Source organism: Vanessa atalanta, chromosome 13, assembly GCF_905147765.1.
Source record: "Vanessa atalanta chromosome 13, ilVanAtal1.2, whole genome shotgun sequence".
Taxonomy (NCBI): Eukaryota; Metazoa; Arthropoda; class Insecta; order Lepidoptera; family Nymphalidae; genus Vanessa; species Vanessa atalanta.
Genome location: NC_061883.1, coordinates 5,409,189 through 5,428,286, shown reverse-complemented (window position 1 = coordinate 5,428,286; position 19,098 = coordinate 5,409,189). Strand labels below are relative to the sequence as shown.

Below are 19,098 nucleotides of genomic sequence, written 5' to 3'. Positions count from 1 at the left end.
GGACGTTAAAACCGCGTTTCTAAATGGTATATTGAAAGAAAATATTTATATGGAAGTACCGGAAGGTATTTTAGCAAGTAATAACCAGGTTTGTAAATTGAATAAAACATTATATGGCCTAAAGCAGTCGTCCAGGTGTTGGTATGCACGGTTCGATCTCATTCTCAAGGAAATGGGTTTTAAGAACTCTGAATTAGATCCTTGTCTGTACATATTAGACAAAAATTGTATAGATAAAAACGTGTATATAGTTCTGTACGTTGATGATTTAATTATTACTACTAAAAATAGTAATTTATTACAAGCGTTTAAAAACAGTTTAATGCAAAAATTTCAAATGACTGATTTGAAGGACTTAAAACTATTTCTTGGTATTAGAATTCAAAGAACAACTAATACAATTTCTTTAGATCAAACAACATATTTGCAAAATGTTCTAAATAAATTTTCTATGAAAGATTGTAATCCATCGAATTCACCTTTTCCTTCTAAAATCAATTTTGTAGCTTTAAATTCAGACACTCACTATGATGCACCTTGTAAAAATGTTATAGGATGCCTTATGTATGCAATGCTTTGCACAAGGCCAGATATTTGTGCTTGTATTAATATATTAAGTAGATATCAATCTAAAAATAACGAAGAGTTGTGGAAATATTTAAAACATCTCTTACGATACATTAAAGGTACAATAATTTTAAAATTGGTTTATAAAAAATCTGAATATAAAGAGATAATAAGTGGGTATGCAGATTCCGACTGGGGAGGTGACGAGAACGACAGAAAAAGTACAACTGGCTATTTGTTTAAGGCCTTTAATAATTGTACAATTTCGTGGACCACACGAAAACAAAATACTGTCGCCGTCTCTTCAACGGAAGCTGAATACATGGCTCTCTTTGAGGCTGTGAGAGAAGCAGTCTGGATAAGGTCATTGTTAAATAGTATTTCTATACAAATAACAGAGCCTATTGTAATATTTGAAGACAATAATAGTTGTATATGTATTGCCAATAACCCCACAAATCACAAAAAAATCTAAGCACATAGATATAAAATATCATTTTATTAGGGAACAAATCGCTAATCAAATAATAAAGCTAGAACCTATTTCCACAGGAAATCAACTAGCTGACATGTTCACAAAAGCGATACCCTCCAAGAGATTTATAGAATTAAGAAAGAATTTAAATTTGTTTTGAAAAATAATTCATGTTTTGTGTTAATCAAGTAAATGAAGGAATGAGTTTATTTAATAAATAAAACTATGGTTTATGTAACTAAATAGTTAGTATTTTATTTGTAAAAATGAGTAATGAAAGAAATTATGTTATGGTATTGTTATATTATATTAACTTGTATTTTTGAGGGGGACTGTTGGAATATACAAAAATTCAAGCCTCTATACATAATAGATTTCTCTTTCATTATATTATTCAATCTTTCACTCATTCACATTCGCTCACCACTCATTCAATCAACGAACAGCTTTACTTGATTATTTAATATTCATTATTAAAAACATTGTCAAACAGTGCAGACGTGTCTTATTATACCTACCCCATTTCCCTTCAAATTATTTATTATAAGAATTGATAACATTAAGTGCTTAAATATATATACAAATATGAATTAAAAATAGTTACTGTATAAATCTTGAGCGCGTGGAATGGTGGCAAGAAGTTAATTTATAAATTATTATAATAATAATTAGTTATATGTTTAATTTAATTGGATACTAGTTTTATTGGTATAGAAAGTAGTTAAATAATATAAACATAAACATTGTGATTAAAAACTATATCTTGTATTTTTACGACAAAATTGATATGACCAGTGATAAAATTATATCTATTGATATTATGTTAAATGTGTCCACATTGATTAAGATTAAATACATATTTCAGTGATTCCAATTTCTAAATGAAAAATAGCACTTAGGAACTGGTCTTTTACTGGACTAAGACCTCTTCCGTTTGAGGAGGTTTGAAGATTATTCGACCAGACTGCTCGAATTCGGGTTGGTGGATACACAAGTGGCTGAATTTTACTGAAATTAGACACTTACAGGTACACAAAACTTTACTCGCGACATTTTTCTTCTACATCGACCCGAGAGACGAAATAAAAAACAACTAGCGAAATGAAAAAAACAAGTACATGAAAAAGCAGCGGTGCGCCCGAGGTAGAACCCGCAATCATAATTTAAGATGATGGGACGACGCATTCTAAATACTGGGCCATCTCGATATTTTTGTACATCTAAACAGAAGAATAAATCTTATTCACATTTTGAAATAGATGTAATTAACAATAGATGTGAACAAAGATGTTCCGCTTCATCGGAGGTTAAACAAAGGTTTATTGAATAAACACAAGAGTAGGTAATGTTGACTTGGTACGAGAATTAATACATTTAAATTTTAGGAAAGGGTAGTTATTAAGTTAAATAATTTATATAGATTCAACTAATATAATTAAAGATTATTATTTAATTATTGAAAGTGAGAACAGTTATTAGCTTGAATCTATTTAACATTTCAATGTTAATATTTAAACACGCGGATACCTCGGAACTGTAACAGAATTAAGCGTTATTGATTCTTGTTTCCTTTAGTTTCGCAATAAGCCTTATCAAATGGTAACATTTACATATTTCAGAAGTGCTAGTTCACTCCTTCTTCAGAAATTAATTACCGTTTCATGCTTTCAGTTAAACGTGATAAAAGTGTCATTATTAATAACTTTAATAATACTATCACGATTTAGTATCAATTGATACTATATATATACAGATGTTGAATGTATAAATATATATCATCAATGCAGTCTCAATATAAAATTGCATAAGGTTTCGTTTTAAGAGGATTCGTGGCTACCTAAGATGGAGGTTACCAAACAATGGCCTGCATTCATCTCGCCTTACATTTTTTTATCTTTAATATATATTCCATTTACAGGCGAAAGCGTGTCCTCTTTGTATGCATTCCAGACGTTGATGATGAATCGTCACAGAAGTAGATCCTGATCCACGAGGTTGGAATAAAAGTCTACTGAGAGCAATCGTATTGGCGATGCTTCGTAGAGAATCAGCGGGCGGCCGTAGATTTCTCCTTTGAAGCCGTAGCTTACCTTCAACCGGACACATATAGACCGGTCAAAGGGTCCTGGTTTCTTTCTGAAAGATTCTACTGCGTAAAAAAAAATTACATTTTAAAAGTATTGGATAAACGTGTGCGTGTTCCTGTGCAATGCACAGACACGAAATTTCTTATAAGCATTTAATTGAGACATCAATGCGTTCTAAGAAAAAAATATGTCCAGCTAAATCTTAAAAAAAATAAACTTTTTTAAAACAAGATTATATTTAAATTTCTAAAAGGAAAAAATGAACGTTGGAATAATAATACAGCTTGTCATTTTGTTACATAAGTATATATGTAGCTCGTCGCGAGATTATCCTATTTTTTTAAAATCGAAATTTCTTAGAATATATATATTAAATGTAAAAAAAAGGATGGATTATATTTATTTAGATGAACCTTAATTAAAAATCAAGGGCTTTGTTTTAATATAGAAAATATACGAATGATATTAATTGGTTTTCATACAGAGTTTATATATATATATATATTAAAACATATATACTACAACTACTAATTTTGTTAAACGAATAAATATTCTTATTCTTGCGGGACTTTTTTTGAGTATAGCCTACATTTCGATTAGGCCTACTTGAATGAGACATAATAGTATGTGAATTTAAATTAATTCGGTACGTCTCTTAAAAGTCTTATTGAGTAGTCTCGAAGTATGTATGTATATACGATATAGTACCTATTACATATGCTAATCTACTCATATAATTTGATCTTTATTGAAATACCAATGCTCATTGAAACGTAACCTGATTACTTTTTTGTTGAAATAAAATCTAAAATAGAAGCGTATATAAGAAAAACTTTTTAAAATTGTTTTGTTTTGTTCGTATATTTAAAGGCATAGTCTAAAAATATAATCGGTGGTTTTGAAGTTTATTTTCGGGACTAATTAAAAAATGAATATTCATTAGAAAACATTATTTTTATAACATATTTACACAGCGTTACTATGTTTAGAGTGTACATCAATAGTTGACATCTTGATAATGTTATAAATGCGTATAGTCTATTCCAATCGAAGTAGGAATAAAGATAAACAAACCTTACACTTACGTATTTCATGCTATTTGCTAATAACTCGGCTATATCGTGCACTACTAAAAGTTTATGATTCATATATCTTTATTTATAATACAACACTATTACACTTTCTTAAAACTTAAATTCGAATAACAGTTTTGTCGATTAATCAAGCTCTTAACCAATGACATCGCGTAAAATAGGCTAGTTGACAAAATTTGGAAATTAGTTTAAAACTATAGCTTAGCATCTATTTCACCCCAAAAATATACTATTTTAAGAAAAATACGTTTTTTAAGTTAGTATTTTGAGTTTTTAGAAATGAACTTGAAATTGACCGCGAAAAAGGCCAAGCTTGTCATGGCGTCTTGAATGACGTCATACCTCGCGAAACAGCCGTGTTTGTGTATGACAGTCAATTGTGTTTTTTAATAAATAATGAATTCCTCGTATTATAAATACTGTATGGTGCCCCAATGTGAAAGTACAACGATAAAAACGCCAGACAAATTATTCATATACGTACCAAACAATAAATAAATACGAATAAAGTGGTTAAATGGCATGGAGGCAAGATGCTCTTATTTTGTCAACTAATTCCACAATTTATTTCTGTGAAGATCATTTCGATGTAAGTATTAAATACAACTTGATATATCTATTTATAAATGTATAGTAAAAGAAATGAATTATGCAAATATAATATATCACACATAACCTATAAAATGTTAGGACTAGAATAGGATTTTATGATTTGTTTGAGTTAAAATATTATTTTCGTTTTATAAAATGTAATAATTCAAACTCTTTTTATTTTTTTAGTTGCCAAATGATATGACTAATTATACAGAGTATCATATTATGGGTAAAGACACAAGTGCGCATGAAACCAGGTTGTATACCAACGAAGTTCGAATGCCAAGAAGATATATGTTGAAAAAACAAAGTTTGTCAATAATCGCAGAGTGTCTGAAAGATCCAGAACCAAGTAGTACCCCCAGTTTATCTGCCATAATGATAATTGATAGCAACAACGTAGCGTTCCGCGCTTGTTTCGCGAGGTGTGACGTCACGCGACTCTGATTGGTGTTTAATGTCACGTGATTAAATGCCTCATTTTGTCGATTTTATTTTCCAAAAATATAATTAATCTTTTATTATTTTTGTAGAAAAGTTGTTTTTTTATTTACTAATTATCATGGTTAATCATTAGAAACTGAAAGCTATCCGATTTATTATTAGTGGAAACAAGCCTATTGCTGTCAAATGATGTTTATTTTTTCCTCTTATGGTTGAAATAGAGTATAATTTTGGATAGATGGATGTTTGTTTGTATCTAAATGGAATTTGTCACAGAGATAGATCATACAGATCATCACATCTGCAACTCTTCAAATACGGGCGGAAACTAGTAATACATACCTAAGTGATTAAATTATATCGAATTTAATTTACCGTGACTAGTGGAAAATAGTGTTTGGTAAACTTAGACGGTTGTCACAGGAACGGGAAGAGCTGTGTGGGACAAACAAAGTTTAATTACTCGATCGCGTTTGTTTGAATGCTACATGTTTTTATAGATAATTAAATAGCTTTTATTTATACATGAGTATTTTATTTATTATAGATTTATAACATTGAAAATGGTTCACTTTTGATACGTGTTTGATTATATTTTTATACGAGTTTTATTTAATACTATTTAATGAATTAGGAATTTCTATTTAAGTAGGGGTTCGCTTGTCAGGTGTATACTTACTATTAATTTAATTAGCATCTGAACTAAATGGAATGAATGCATTTGTAATTTAGAACTACATGTATCACCTATTAAGGTCACTTCATGCAACGCAAAAGGAGAAATTACTTATATTGTCATTAACATGACATGACATTATTTCATTAAATAATTATTTTAACTGAAAATTTTAAAAACAGAATAAAAATTGAAGAGCATTTAACTATTCAATTTCAATTTTTCATATGCAAATTGTATCTATACAATAGCTTCACACGGCACAGATAGTGCACGCATAGTTAGCTCCAATAATGGTAATCCAAGTAGATGATTATGTATTTGGCAGACGATATTAGTTTACATGGTCCAATTTAGAGAAATGTACATATGAGATATATACATACATATTTGTCTAAGCTTAGTATTATTGACAGAAAAGTACAATGTACCCACTAATTTCTGTAAATAATAAAGTAACAGGTTTTCCTATGCCATATGCATTTTTATTAACGATGTTATTTACTTTACCGCTGAGAGATGAACCATGCACAAAAATTAAGTAAATTAAAATTTTAACTCACCATTTTCGTTTTCGGTTCACGTGTTCTAACCACTTGGCTATCTCGGTCATTCATTTCAGTTACTCGCATATTTTTATGTTGTATATAAATATCCAATTACACTTCATTGAAATTCTTTAATTATAGTTAATAAAACTTTTCAGTGTAAGTTAAGGAGGTTCTTAAAAAGGTGAGGTAGGATTTATAAATAAGAGATTTCATCACTTTAAAATTAATTTATTTATATTAAAAATAATATCATTTTAATAAACATATTTTAATGTATTTTGTATGGTAACATTTCCGGATAAATAACTTGAAGTTATAAATATAACAATTTTATTCTTTGATAATTTATTTCCAGTTGATATAACATTAAATATTTTATCTATATAAACACTTATATTTAAACAAATATTAAGATTAATAATGTCTACGATATATTTTAATAATACTGACACATTTACACTATTTAATATCGTTATTTATTAAGAGCTACTTTTCGAATATTTGGAGATATCTTTGGATTACGAATTTTTCATAATTACGAAGTTCAGTCACGTACGGGAACTCTAAGTGGGGATAAAATTTTACATTGAACTTATAACAACTGGTTTTACTAAAATATATAAGACACGTGACAGATAAACGAAAAATATGAATTGTCGATACTTTGAAAGTTTGGGTATTGCTCGATTTAGAATTTATCGTAGAGGGTGCGCGGCGGGGAATTCGTAGGCGCGCTTTGATCCGATGGGGAATTGGGAGAGGTCGATCTCATCCATGGGGTAGTCTGGTCTGTATCTCTTCTTGTCGAAACTGGATCTGCGGAGAAGTGTACACATGTTTTATTGCTATACCTTCGAAGTTTTAAAATTTTATGTATAATTTATAAAATAATGGTTGTAAATTTTAACAAATTATAATTAAATAATATTTACTAAGAAATATTCGTATTATTTTTAGTTGAATGAAGTCCAAATTTGTATAATTTACGAGACACTGTATCGTAAATCCACATTTAAGTCAATTAGGAATACAGAATGAATAAACATTCTATGTGTACTTAGTTTTTAGCATTTGAAATTTACACTGGTGTATCCAAGTTGTTGGGTCCATAGAGATGATAGAAGCGCTTGAATGGGAAGGGCATTGAAGTATGATCGATTTCGTCGAAGTTGCGCTTCTTCACGAAGTTATCCAAGTTAGACCTGAGAAAAAATATAGTAAGTTATAATATTTATTTATAAACGTATGGTGTTAAGGAATAAGAAATATAATATATAAGTATCTTGTTCTAATTTCTGTAAGTTTAATATATTGAATTAAAAAATACCTGTTTTTTAAATGATGTATTGAATTATAAATATATTGTATTTACGTAAATAATCTAAGCATTGTTTTAGGAAACAATTAAATATATTTTTATTATTAACTATAGCAAAGCTATTATTATTTTATAGAAGTTATATATTCAACAGAATATATTAGTAGTTTTTGATGTAAATAGCTCCGTTATTATAAAGCATTTCCATAAGCAAACACAAACATTTCGTCTTATCCATAGACAGCGCAGCTTAGATCAACTAAATGTAAAACTTTCTTCAAAATACAACTCCCTCTGGCGGAATATGAAAGTTACATACACATGGCAACTCGGAATAAACACGCTGAGAAAATGTTATCCTTGAAGGTACATTATGCCTTGGAGTACACTCGAATAACTAACATTTAAATCTAGAGAGTAATTTCGTAATTTTGAAACAAGGTAACATCGGGGTCATGTCTGTTCTATTATAATAAACTCATACACGACGTCTTTATCATGAATAAGTTTTTTTTTCTAATTACTCCTTATTTATATTAACAAGCGATAATCATGTGTCTAATTTGTAATTAAACATACATATGTCTATTGAAATTCACTATCTGATTTTTTATTAATTTGTATGTTTTTATACTTCTTCTATAGATATAAAGTGTACGTTTCTTTATTTTTTGCTCGGTATGCGTTATATTCAACAGATTGAAATAAAACTTCGTATAGTTGCGGTTTTGTTTTCAATAGAGATATTGCAATATTGTTTGTGTCGGGACATTTACTTCGGGACAGAAATTCTAGTAACGTCATACAACTTTAACGGAATTTTTATTTCTTAAAGTTTGTTTTTTAAGTTTATGCATAATTAAGGCTCGTTGTAAACAAAACGAGTAAAGGTTAATTTCCCTTGTTGCTCGTATATTCAGGACAGAAGAGTATTTAAAATTCACAGATTAGCAACTATCTTTACGCATTTATATCTAAAACAAATATAAAAAGAAATAAGATTTAAAAATATTATATAATATAATAAGGCGTAAAATCGTTTTCGATCAAATTACATCAACATTTAAATTACTTTCAAACAAATCCGAAAAATAAATATGTTCGTTATTTAAAACAAAACGATAGTTGTAAATAATTCAATAATTCCTAGTTACGTTGACAGCATCCGTGCTCATTACGTATAACAATAATCCTTAGTATATATATATTATATTCAAAATAGGAAAAGAAAATACCCTGCCTTGAGAAGAACCGGCGAAAGAAACTCAGTGGGTCTGTGTTTTGGTCAATTCTATTATTTACAAATATTCTATATGAAAAGGAATAACCAGGAGGCAATCGTTTCATTCCCAAGGTGTGCTATCAATCATAAATTTACTAATTGTAAACCTTTCGTACATAAGCGTACTTTAACATTTTTTTTAAATGTGTGTTTAAATGCAACAGAGGCATTTTGAACGCTTTCTGGGATCCTGTTGAAGAACCGTTGTAGAAACATTGCTCCACAAATCAAAATATAAAAGTCATGTTTAAATTGGTCTACGCTTTCTTTTCAAGTTTTGTCTCTATAAATATGAAATGGAAGTCTCATATGCATCACTTACCGGTCAATCTCGTCGAAATTGCGCTTGGGAAGTCCCTCTCCGTAATATCCGTACTCGATTGGAGATGCAAGGGGCCACGGATCGCGCTTACCCCCATAAGGACTATAAGCAAAAACTTGTTAAAATCATAATTACATTAACTGTGTTTATAATTTATCTCGTGTTCGGTGGTGAAGTACAAAGCTGTGAGAAAAATGCATGTGTTCGATGAAATTATTTCACATGTTCAAAAATATACTCCAAACCTTCTCAAGAGGAGATGAATCGTCTATCCAGCAGTATGTCATTTACAGGTTTCACTTTTACGTTAAAAATATAATAATGTATACAAAATAAATTCTTTGAAATGTATTACTATTTTAATTTTATATTTCAATGCGTTTCATTGTAGAAAAAGATTTGATTATATATGAACATTTAACATGGACGAAATATTCTTGTCGACCGAATTTAATTTAACGAAAACAGCTTCATTATTTTAAAACAGAAATTTAAAATAATTTAAAAGAAACACGTGTATTTAGACTTGTCTTTCATCACAAAATGAATTCTTAGGTATAACGCCTTATTTCAAATACATTTCGAATTTCATATTTGAATAATCAAAGTAAGAGAAAATTAGAAATAGTGAATATATACAACGATACGAGCTGCAAAGACAATTCTCAATGGATTATTGTTATGAAACAAAAAAAGAATTGCGTTCTTTTGCACGGCCAAAGGCAAGTCTATCTTTGTTGAATAATTAATTTAACTCCAGTAAAGCCGGTTTTGAAGTTTTTACTATGTCCGCCTTCAGTACGAAGACGTTTTTGAAATATTGACTTAGTGTCTAAGTGATACAAAAAAGAAATCTAAATATTTTTATATATTTTGAAGGAACTGATATTTTTAATGATGATTTTATATATAAAATAATATTTGAAATGAAATATCTTACCTTCCATATTCGAACCTCCTACCCATGAAATAAGGGAATCGGCGTAACTCTCTAACTTCGCGGGCTAAATGTCCGCCGCCGAGAGCGTCCAAATTACGTGGCTTGTGTCCTAAACCATAACAAATAAATTGGATAATAAATTAACAAACAAACATTCAAATTACAAATTAATTGTTATGCCTTGAAAATCTTACCTCTTATAGTATCTTTGGATTTACCTATTCAGTACATGGCACGATCTCTAGGTAAGAGGACCGTCTTATCTAAATTATCTATGAAAGCTAGATAATGTGAGAAGCGCCTTATTACTTAGCGAAAGATGTCTTTAATGATTTGCTTGAGTAATGCAAGGATAAGGTTTGAATAAATAATAACTTCCAAAACCTTTTTAATATGCATGATATTTATTTTACTCTGAAATTGTATTTTTAACAAACATTCGACACGCAATAAACAACACCAAAAATATTTAATTTACTTAAATACATCACATATATTACGTTGTAGGATTATGGGGATTTATTTGAATAGAATTAGAGAATCTGGAATCGTTATATGCATGTAATTTAAACAAAGTTTCCGCCTCCGAGGGGGTCTACTTGTCGGACAAAATTGCTTCCGCCGATTGAGTCTAAGTTTCGGACGAAATTTCCGCCTCCCAAGGAATCTAGGGTTCTTTTGACTAGATTGGGTCCTCCAATTTGATCAAGGTTCTTCTTGACGAAGTTACTACCTCCGATAGAGTCCAAGTTCCTTACTAAATTTCCTCCTCCAATAGGATCAAGATTGCGAACGAAGTTACCGCCTCCAAGGGGATCGAGAAATCTAGCGTATGGCATTTTGTAGTCAACATTTCTTCCTAAAAGAGTCGATCCTCCGATTCTATTGAAATGTCTTGTATCAGAATCAATGCTTCTTCCGAGAAGTGTAGATCCACCTAATCCACCGGATACCCTCCCAAGAGAACCGCTATCATAAGAGTTTATATCTCTTCCAAGTAAAGTACTGCCGCCAATACGTCCATAATTGTATTTTTTATCTCCATTTTGGTTTTCGTATTGCATAAGAAATCTCAAAAAGTTCTCCACTTCTTCTTTTTGCCTAGAGTCTGTAACAAGTTAATATTATCAAATGAAAATAGTTCATTCGTAAGTGTAATTAAATAATATAATGTACTTACCGTAGGACTGGGTTAGTGCGCAAATTGCGTTACGTTGTGCTATTAGTTGTTATTTTGTGCAGAGGAAAAACTCTGTGAAGTGCGAGAATCCATCACCATGAATAAAACGTGAAAGGAAAATTTAGTTAGTAATAATAGTGCAGTATATTATTAAATATAAAAATATTAGTGCAAATATTGTGCCAGGGTTTATATAAATTATATTTATTTTGGATAATATTTTGACAAGGCTGACAAACTTTGCGAGTGTATATATATTAAGACTGACTCTGTATAATTCATTATTTAAAAACGTGTAAATGATTGAATTGGATAAAAGTGCAAAAGGGTTTTGTTTAAACATTCCGAAGTGCAATTGCATAACCGGGATTTTGTGCGCTTGAGTCGAAATTGATTAATTAATCTTATATTTTTCTCACCATTGTTGTCGTAGTCTCCAGTGCGGTGTTCACCGACACCCATATCTTGATCCTATCAAAATATAGCTCATTATTAGTAAGAAAATAATAATGGTTGACTATAAAATGGAATGGAGTAGATAAAATATGTAAACAAAATCTAATTAAGTTATTTAAGCCTTCGTTTCGTAAAGTAATTTGTTTCATTTAAATTATTATTGGAGAAATTTGATTTATTTAGGGGGCACATTAAAATAGGAACAAAGCTTAAATAAGCTTGAGGGCTTTATGAAATATCTTTCTAACATTTCGTTATTTACACAGGAATTTCCTTTCGTCGTGAACGATGATTAGTATCTGATTGGAAAAGCTTAAATTGTTATTAAATTTCCATAGATCAACGCTTCGATGAGAACGCAAATGTAATTATTTTAGATTTTAATTAACGATGTATGGTAAGCACTTGTAAGGTTCGAGTTGTGACAATATTTATTAAATGTAATCCGGATAATTTTAAGATATCCATATTATTTTTTTACTATATAGGAGATTTGGTGAATTTTTTTGCAGTTTTTGTCAAAACACTTTTGCTAAGAAGTATATTATATAGTAACAGTTCGGGTTCCAATATAGAAATTACAACAGAACACGATACTCATTCTACTGTACACATCCCATTTTATATTTAGAAATATAGGTAAATAATATTATACAAATATAATAAAACCCTCGTTTAAGACATTATTTTGCCTTGTGTTGTACGCAAAAGTAGAAAATGTATCATTTTCTAATGACACATTTTCTACTTTTGATTATGACAGCACTTTTTGGAGGAGACTTTAATACCATACTTTTGATCATCTAAAATATGTTAATATACTTTTGAGTCTAGAATGACGATAGAAATTCATTTTGAGGACTAAAAATATCTTTAATTTATCTTTTTAAAGTTAAATTATTATATTTTAACTATCTACTTCGACTGAAACTATAGTTCAATAAGTCAAAAATCGTTTAGCTTACAGTTACAATTTTGAAAATCGGAATTTATGAAAATTTTGATGAAGGATATACCTGATGAAGATCGGCACTGCAACAGACCAGCAGTGTGGCCACAGCCAAAGCCACTGCACCCGCTGCTCGCATCATTTTACCTGGTAAAATATTATAATGATCCTTAGTAAACGACAAATTTAATAAAATTGGTGGAAAATAATATCTACTGAGTTTCATGCTGGTTCTTGGTAGAATCTACATTCCAAAGAGAAGCTATAGATAAAAGCATTTAAAGTAACGAAAAACTTTTTCATTCGACAAAGTGCTGTAAATAATAAAACATAGCGATAAATGGAAACGAACTATCAATCTTTCGAGTATTTTTATTTTTACAATAGCAACAACAGTACTTTATTTTGTACGTATCACGGCAACATTGTTCAATACGGATGTTGTCCGACGTACGGAAAATGTTTACAATGTTTTCACGATATGCACTTTCGTTATTACAGTTCATATTTAACTAAGTTATTTATTAATATGAAATTCGAACGATTTCGAAATACATAATTTCGAAAATTGTATTTTTAGCCTCTTTATCGGTAATAATATTTAATTATATATTATTCATACTCTTTTATTGCAACCTTGCAAGAAAACACGTCCTATGTAATAGTTACAGTAAATAAAATTTCTGTGACAGAAAAAATAAATTAAATCCACAATTTAGAGAAAACTGTATATTACGAAAAGTTAATAAATATCAAAGTGAATGGCTTAATTGCGAAGATAGGTCACTAGAGCCGATATCAGATATGAGAAAGAATATTAGTAAAGCCTGAAAAGGTCTTATTACTGGTTGAAGCTTTATTTAATCTCTGATTCTATTGGCAGTAGCAATAAGATATTTACTTTAATAATTACTTTAAATATATAACATTTATTTTTAAATATAAAGAAAACATTTTTTTTAATAAAAGTACATTTACATGTAAAAAAGTATATCTGTAAAGAAAGTCTTTGTTCTTAGAATAATATTGTATTTATAAATATTTTCAATAGTAGATACCATAATTTTTTCTACTTTTTTTTTATATTGATTTATTTGATGTTCATGTATAAAAGAATTTGTAACGTTTGATGTGAATTAATTCCAGCCGGAAATAGCTCATTGCATAGAAATGTAAAATGAGAATCGACGTTAAAAATTTGCATGTATTATTAAATTAAACGCTCCGCATACGTTATGTTAAAATGGTTGTCTTCGTTATTTGAAATGTTCATGCGTTAAATAATTTTCGTTATAATGGATTGGCAAAAGCATAATAATAATAATAAATGTACACCCACTGAATAAAAAACGTAAAAATATATTTTAGTTGAGAATAAAATTTATTAAAACTATTTTATTAAAATAAGTTTTTCATTTTTATGTATAAGTTCAAGTAAATATTACTTTTGATTTCTACTGTGAAATGTTTATTTTAAAGAGAAAGATGTATCAGGTTGTACTCTAATTAAAATTTACATATAAATGAAAGAAAAACATTTGTATTCACAAGAGTATATATAATGATGCTCTCATTAGGAATCTTAGCAACTAGCTTCACAGGGAGTCGTTTTACAAAGCCAGTCATATACCTGTTGCATCTCGTTTATCATTATTGCTCGTTTTGTATTATTGAATCGTTCCTACAGCCTTTATATTGCCTCTTAATTGTTTTCGAACAAATAAATACACGCGCGTTTACTTTAATTAAAACAAAACTTAAAACGCATACTATTTTGCTCCAAATATCGATTTCATATTTTATGAAAATAATATAATTATTTTTATGATAAATATAAACTTTCAAAAGGTTTATTAAGAGAAATGGGCGATCTCTGTATTGCGTCGGCGGAAGATAATTGAACATCCAATTAGTTTACTATAAAGATATAATTTTTATTTTTATTTCATATATCCCTTATATAACATATCAATTTTAAATGCTATCGTATATTTATATATTTTATGTGCTTTTTCTTCGCATCAAAACCTTTCAATTGGTTGTGATAAAATATTAACCAGTTATCGGCATAAAGGCTATCAGACGACACGGATAAGGGTTCCTACACTCTCCCTCCAGCTTTTGTCACACCTAGTTGGACTTTAATCATTCATTTACTCCTGAAGAAAATATTGTCTTTAGTATAAAAATATAGTAATATTAATAAATATTACTATAATTTATATAGGCAATAGCCAGGTTATGCCTTTCTTTTATAAAGATAACGAAACTATTTTTATTGCTCTACTTTAAAACTAAAAACGAAATATAAAATTGAATTTTATGGTAAATAAATAAAAAAGGGAATAAACTCGAATCTTGTTCGTATAGTTTGAATAGTTATTAATTGATTTTATGATTATACTATCAAAAAAGTTATAAAAGTTCGGAAGGAACATGTAAATTACGTTTAATTTCAATCTATTTCATTTGAAGACGCCTCGATTAAATTATTTATGTTTTATTGAAAAGTTACACGTGCAAGCAATCATTTGATTACAAGCCATTTTTAATCTAAATATAGAAGAAAACATATCATAACATTTTACGATTTGAGAATGTTCGATTTGAGTACTTTCTGTCGTGATTTGTTTTATTATGTCAAAGCAATGTACAAGTAAAAATAGGCTTTACTATTTTATCAATAAGTCATATTTAACAATACTCATCCGTAAATATAATTAATTATTAAAACATATTTTATATAAGTATGTATTAAATAAGATAAAATTATTATATAAAGGCAATGAAATATTGAACAAATTTATGGTAAAGTTCGGTATTAATTTCGAATTCTTTCAAAGGCATTATATAAAATCCAAAACAGAGTTGAAGTAATGTATGTATATTTTAACTGTAATCGATTAAACTATTGTGTTTATATTAATTAACAACAATTATTTATAAAACAGGTATTTGTTAACTATAAGATGTTAGAAAAGGATTACGTCCTGAAAATTGTTTTGTCTTACGCCTTACAAATTAAATAACTTTGCTTCGATTTTGTTCAAGTAGATCTTCAAGATTTGATGAAGAAATTATATATACAATATAATAATATATATTGTGAAGTAAAATTAAGCCTATTAAAACGAGAGAATTTATTAAAAAGACTAAATATATTTGTCTGGTATTGCTTTTTCGATTGAACTTTCGGAATTAACGTAAATCAGAAATTAAAATAATATGTGTGAATAGTTTTATAGACTAATTCTGAAAATTCAGCGTTACGTAAAACTGATGTACGTATATATATTTTCATGTTGATAACGAAACGTCTGCGCTTCTTACAAGCTGTCTTTTCCACAAGTCCGAAACTTTTTGACTGATTTGTTAAAATGAAATGAAATAAAGAATACTGCATATTTGTCTCTTTCAATATTTTTCTACGATTAAATAAAAAATATAAAATCGTTTTAAGTATTATTTGCACCAATTATATATTTTTATCTCTAAAAACTCTATTTCACATAATATTAATAGATATGAAACTACTGTTTTACTTTGCTTGTTTTCAATTTAATAGATAATAGATATAGATATATTTTAAATAAATTGTTGACGAGCTTTACAAAAGTTTTTAAAATATTAATAACGCGGTTGACCATAATTTTTTTTCAAATAAAAATTGTAGTAGAAAATATAAAACGAATTCGATAAAAAAAGTTTAATTTTTTTTTTTTATTTAATGTTGCTGGCTGATACATATAATAGAGAAGAATATTTACTCACCTGTTGTACGGGTCTCGTAGGGCGGTAGTGCTTGGGCGGTTGAGTCAGTTGTTGGAATGCGGTGTATCGAAGGCTTTCACGCTTATATACGCGCTGGTCGGAGGCGGGTCCCGCCCTCCGCCTTGTTAGTCTGCATCATACATATACAATGATAACTTTTGTCATCCTATATCAACTATTGTTTATAAAACAAATGAACTTTACAAACAATTCCGAGTATATGTATTTTTTTATTATGCAATAATTCGGACTACCTCTGAAATTATTTTTAAAGGATTATTTATAACGTAAGTTATAAATGCTCTTTTATTAACATTTAAAAAAAATAATAGTATTTAAATATTCTGACGATTTTCTTCGTCTACAGTGAGGTATGTAGGTATAGGCATATTATAATAAGAGTTTTATGGTAAAATATTTTTAGAAACTTCTCGTACCAAGGTGCTTTTATCCGGCGCTAATACCTCGTGACTATACGCCAGTTTCGATATGCGTTCAAGTAAATTTTCTGCAAATATATCACAATGATTTCTTTTTATCAAAGAAATAGTTTCTGTTTTTAGGTGTTTGAAATCTGTTGTCTATTTTTATTCTTATTTAATTGGAATGTATTTTTATTGAAGTTGATATGACCATAAATAATTTTAAGTTGTTTATAGTAAAGAGTTGTATACCAGTCTGAAAATCCCGGCGCATTCATATTGGCGGATAACTGATATATAATTTCAAATTTCGTATAAATATTAAATAAGCATATTTCTTATGATTATTCATCGAGCTTAAGATTGATTAAAAACATGAATTAACCAAATAAAAGTAGCTGGATTGGAACCTGCGAACTTTTGTGAATATCTGTGTTTTATCCACTCTGTAACCTCAGTTCAATTTTAAAACTATTTCTCATATAAGCTCGAACGTAAACGTTTTGCCAGCGCTCCCGACAAAATCGCGCGTGATGCGATATTTTGTTTAAACATGCTGATACAATTTAATGTATTATAATATAAATATATTTATATATTATTATATATTTATAAATATACTTTATTGTTTAATTATCATACAGTGAGGCCAATGCTATTTATTATATTATTACTAAATGCAAAGTAATTGAAATTTAATGTTTTCATTATATGTTAACTATTTCAGATCATCCAGATTCAATGTGTGTGTTAAATAAAACTATGTGTTGTGGTATAGCTAGACCAATAAAGGACCCGGTGCGGTGGTCCGCTTAGAAAAAAAGTTGAGTCTCAAAATTGCAGAAATGGTGAGGCTCTTACTACCTATATTTCTTATGGGGATCTTACGCAACGCATATTTTGCCCTATGATAGCTACGCTACTGAATATTTGCGAAATTGTGCTTGACGTAATAAATATATTGAAGGTTATTTAAATAAATTTGATAAATTATAAGCCAAGAAAATTACTAAATATTAACAATTAATTGATGTGACCTCAATAATAAAGGCGACAAGCACTGATCACTCGAATATTTATAATTTTATTTTATTGGAAAACAAACTGTAAAATATTTAAGAGTTAAATCATAAAGTTTTTTTAGCCGATTCCGTTGATAGTTAATGTAAAGAAATTGAATATATAACTAATATTTTTAAAAGTGAGTATTTTATTTCGTAGATACCTTCGTAGCTCGTAGCACACATTCTGTGGCTTATATTCATGTATGTGCATATATTTAGTAAATAGCTTGTTTACGTTAACGCAAAAGATAAAATGTGTCTACGACTTTTCATTAGCTACGCGAAGCAAGCATCAATGACAACGTGGGTTACATAATTAACATACATAATGAATAGATTTCCCCTACGCAACACCGTTTTGTATAATGAAATAACCGTTTTGCTTAAATAACTTTTAATGTGGTAGGTGTATATGCAAACTCAGCTGAGTAAATTGTAAATTGAAAAGTAAAGTAGCGGCCTGTAAATATCCCACTGCTGGGCTAATTCTTTCTCTCCCTTAGACGAGAAGTTTTGAAGCGTATTTCCTCACGATATTTTTTTCACCGCCGAACATAAGATGAATTATTATAATTATAAACATAAATTAAGCATATGAAAATTCAGTGGTGATTGCCTGAGTTTGAACCCGCAATCATTGGTTAATATGCACGTGTTCTAACAACTGGGCTATTTCAGCTCTCAGATGTTTAGGCTTTAACAATTCAATTATTAGTAACTATACATCCAAACAAGCATACTTTATGTTATTGTACTTCGGTATGAAGGGTCAGTATTATTACAAGCATATGGATATATTTATCTTAGAGTCTACGGAGTCTACTACTACAAACAGTTGATATTACTCAAATTGTTAATAGCTGTGGGTTGTAGTGCCCACTTACTCAAAATGTAAATTGAAATTCA

The 19,098-nt window shown here is 29.0% G+C and overlaps 1 protein-coding gene across 2 annotated transcripts; it reads right to left on the bottom strand.

Moving 5' to 3' along the window:
* Window positions 1–6,939: 6,939 nt before the first annotated feature.
* LOC125068141 (orcokinin peptides-like) lies at window positions 6,940–16,749 on the bottom strand. Of its 2 annotated transcripts, XM_047677162.1 has the most exons (8): window positions 16,707–16,749; window positions 13,003–13,082; window positions 11,950–12,001; window positions 10,995–11,458; window positions 10,351–10,451; window positions 9,411–9,512; window positions 7,571–7,690; window positions 6,940–7,304 (listed from the first exon to the last, which is right to left on the bottom strand). In XM_047677162.1, exons 2-8 carry the CDS (start codon window positions 13,075–13,077, stop codon window positions 7,184–7,186), a joined length of 1,035 nt encoding a protein of 344 aa, XP_047533118.1. In that variant the 5' UTR covers window positions 13,078–13,082; window positions 16,707–16,749; the 3' UTR covers window positions 6,940–7,183. The 2 variants fall into 2 exon arrangements, with proteins under 2 accessions (XP_047533118.1, XP_047533117.1); XM_047677161.1 differs by lacking the exon at window positions 10,995–11,458 and having other exon boundaries at window positions 10,351–10,459.
* Between the last annotated feature and the right edge of the window lie 2,349 nt (window positions 16,750–19,098).

Excerpts from the sequence above, each read along its gene's own strand:
- LOC125068141 (XM_047677162.1), bottom strand. The coding sequence starts at position 13,077 with ATGATGCGAGCAGCGGGTGCAGTGGCTTTGGCTGTGGCCACACTGCTG. Across the intron at positions 11,459-11,949 it reads TGGAGACTACGACAACAATG|ACTCTAGGCAAAAAGAAGAA; the intron begins GTGAGAAAAATA and ends AACTTGTTACAG. Across the intron at positions 7,691-9,410 it reads AATTTCGACGAGATTGACCG|GTCTAACTTGGATAACTTCG; the intron begins GTAAGTGATGCA and ends ATTTTTTCTCAG.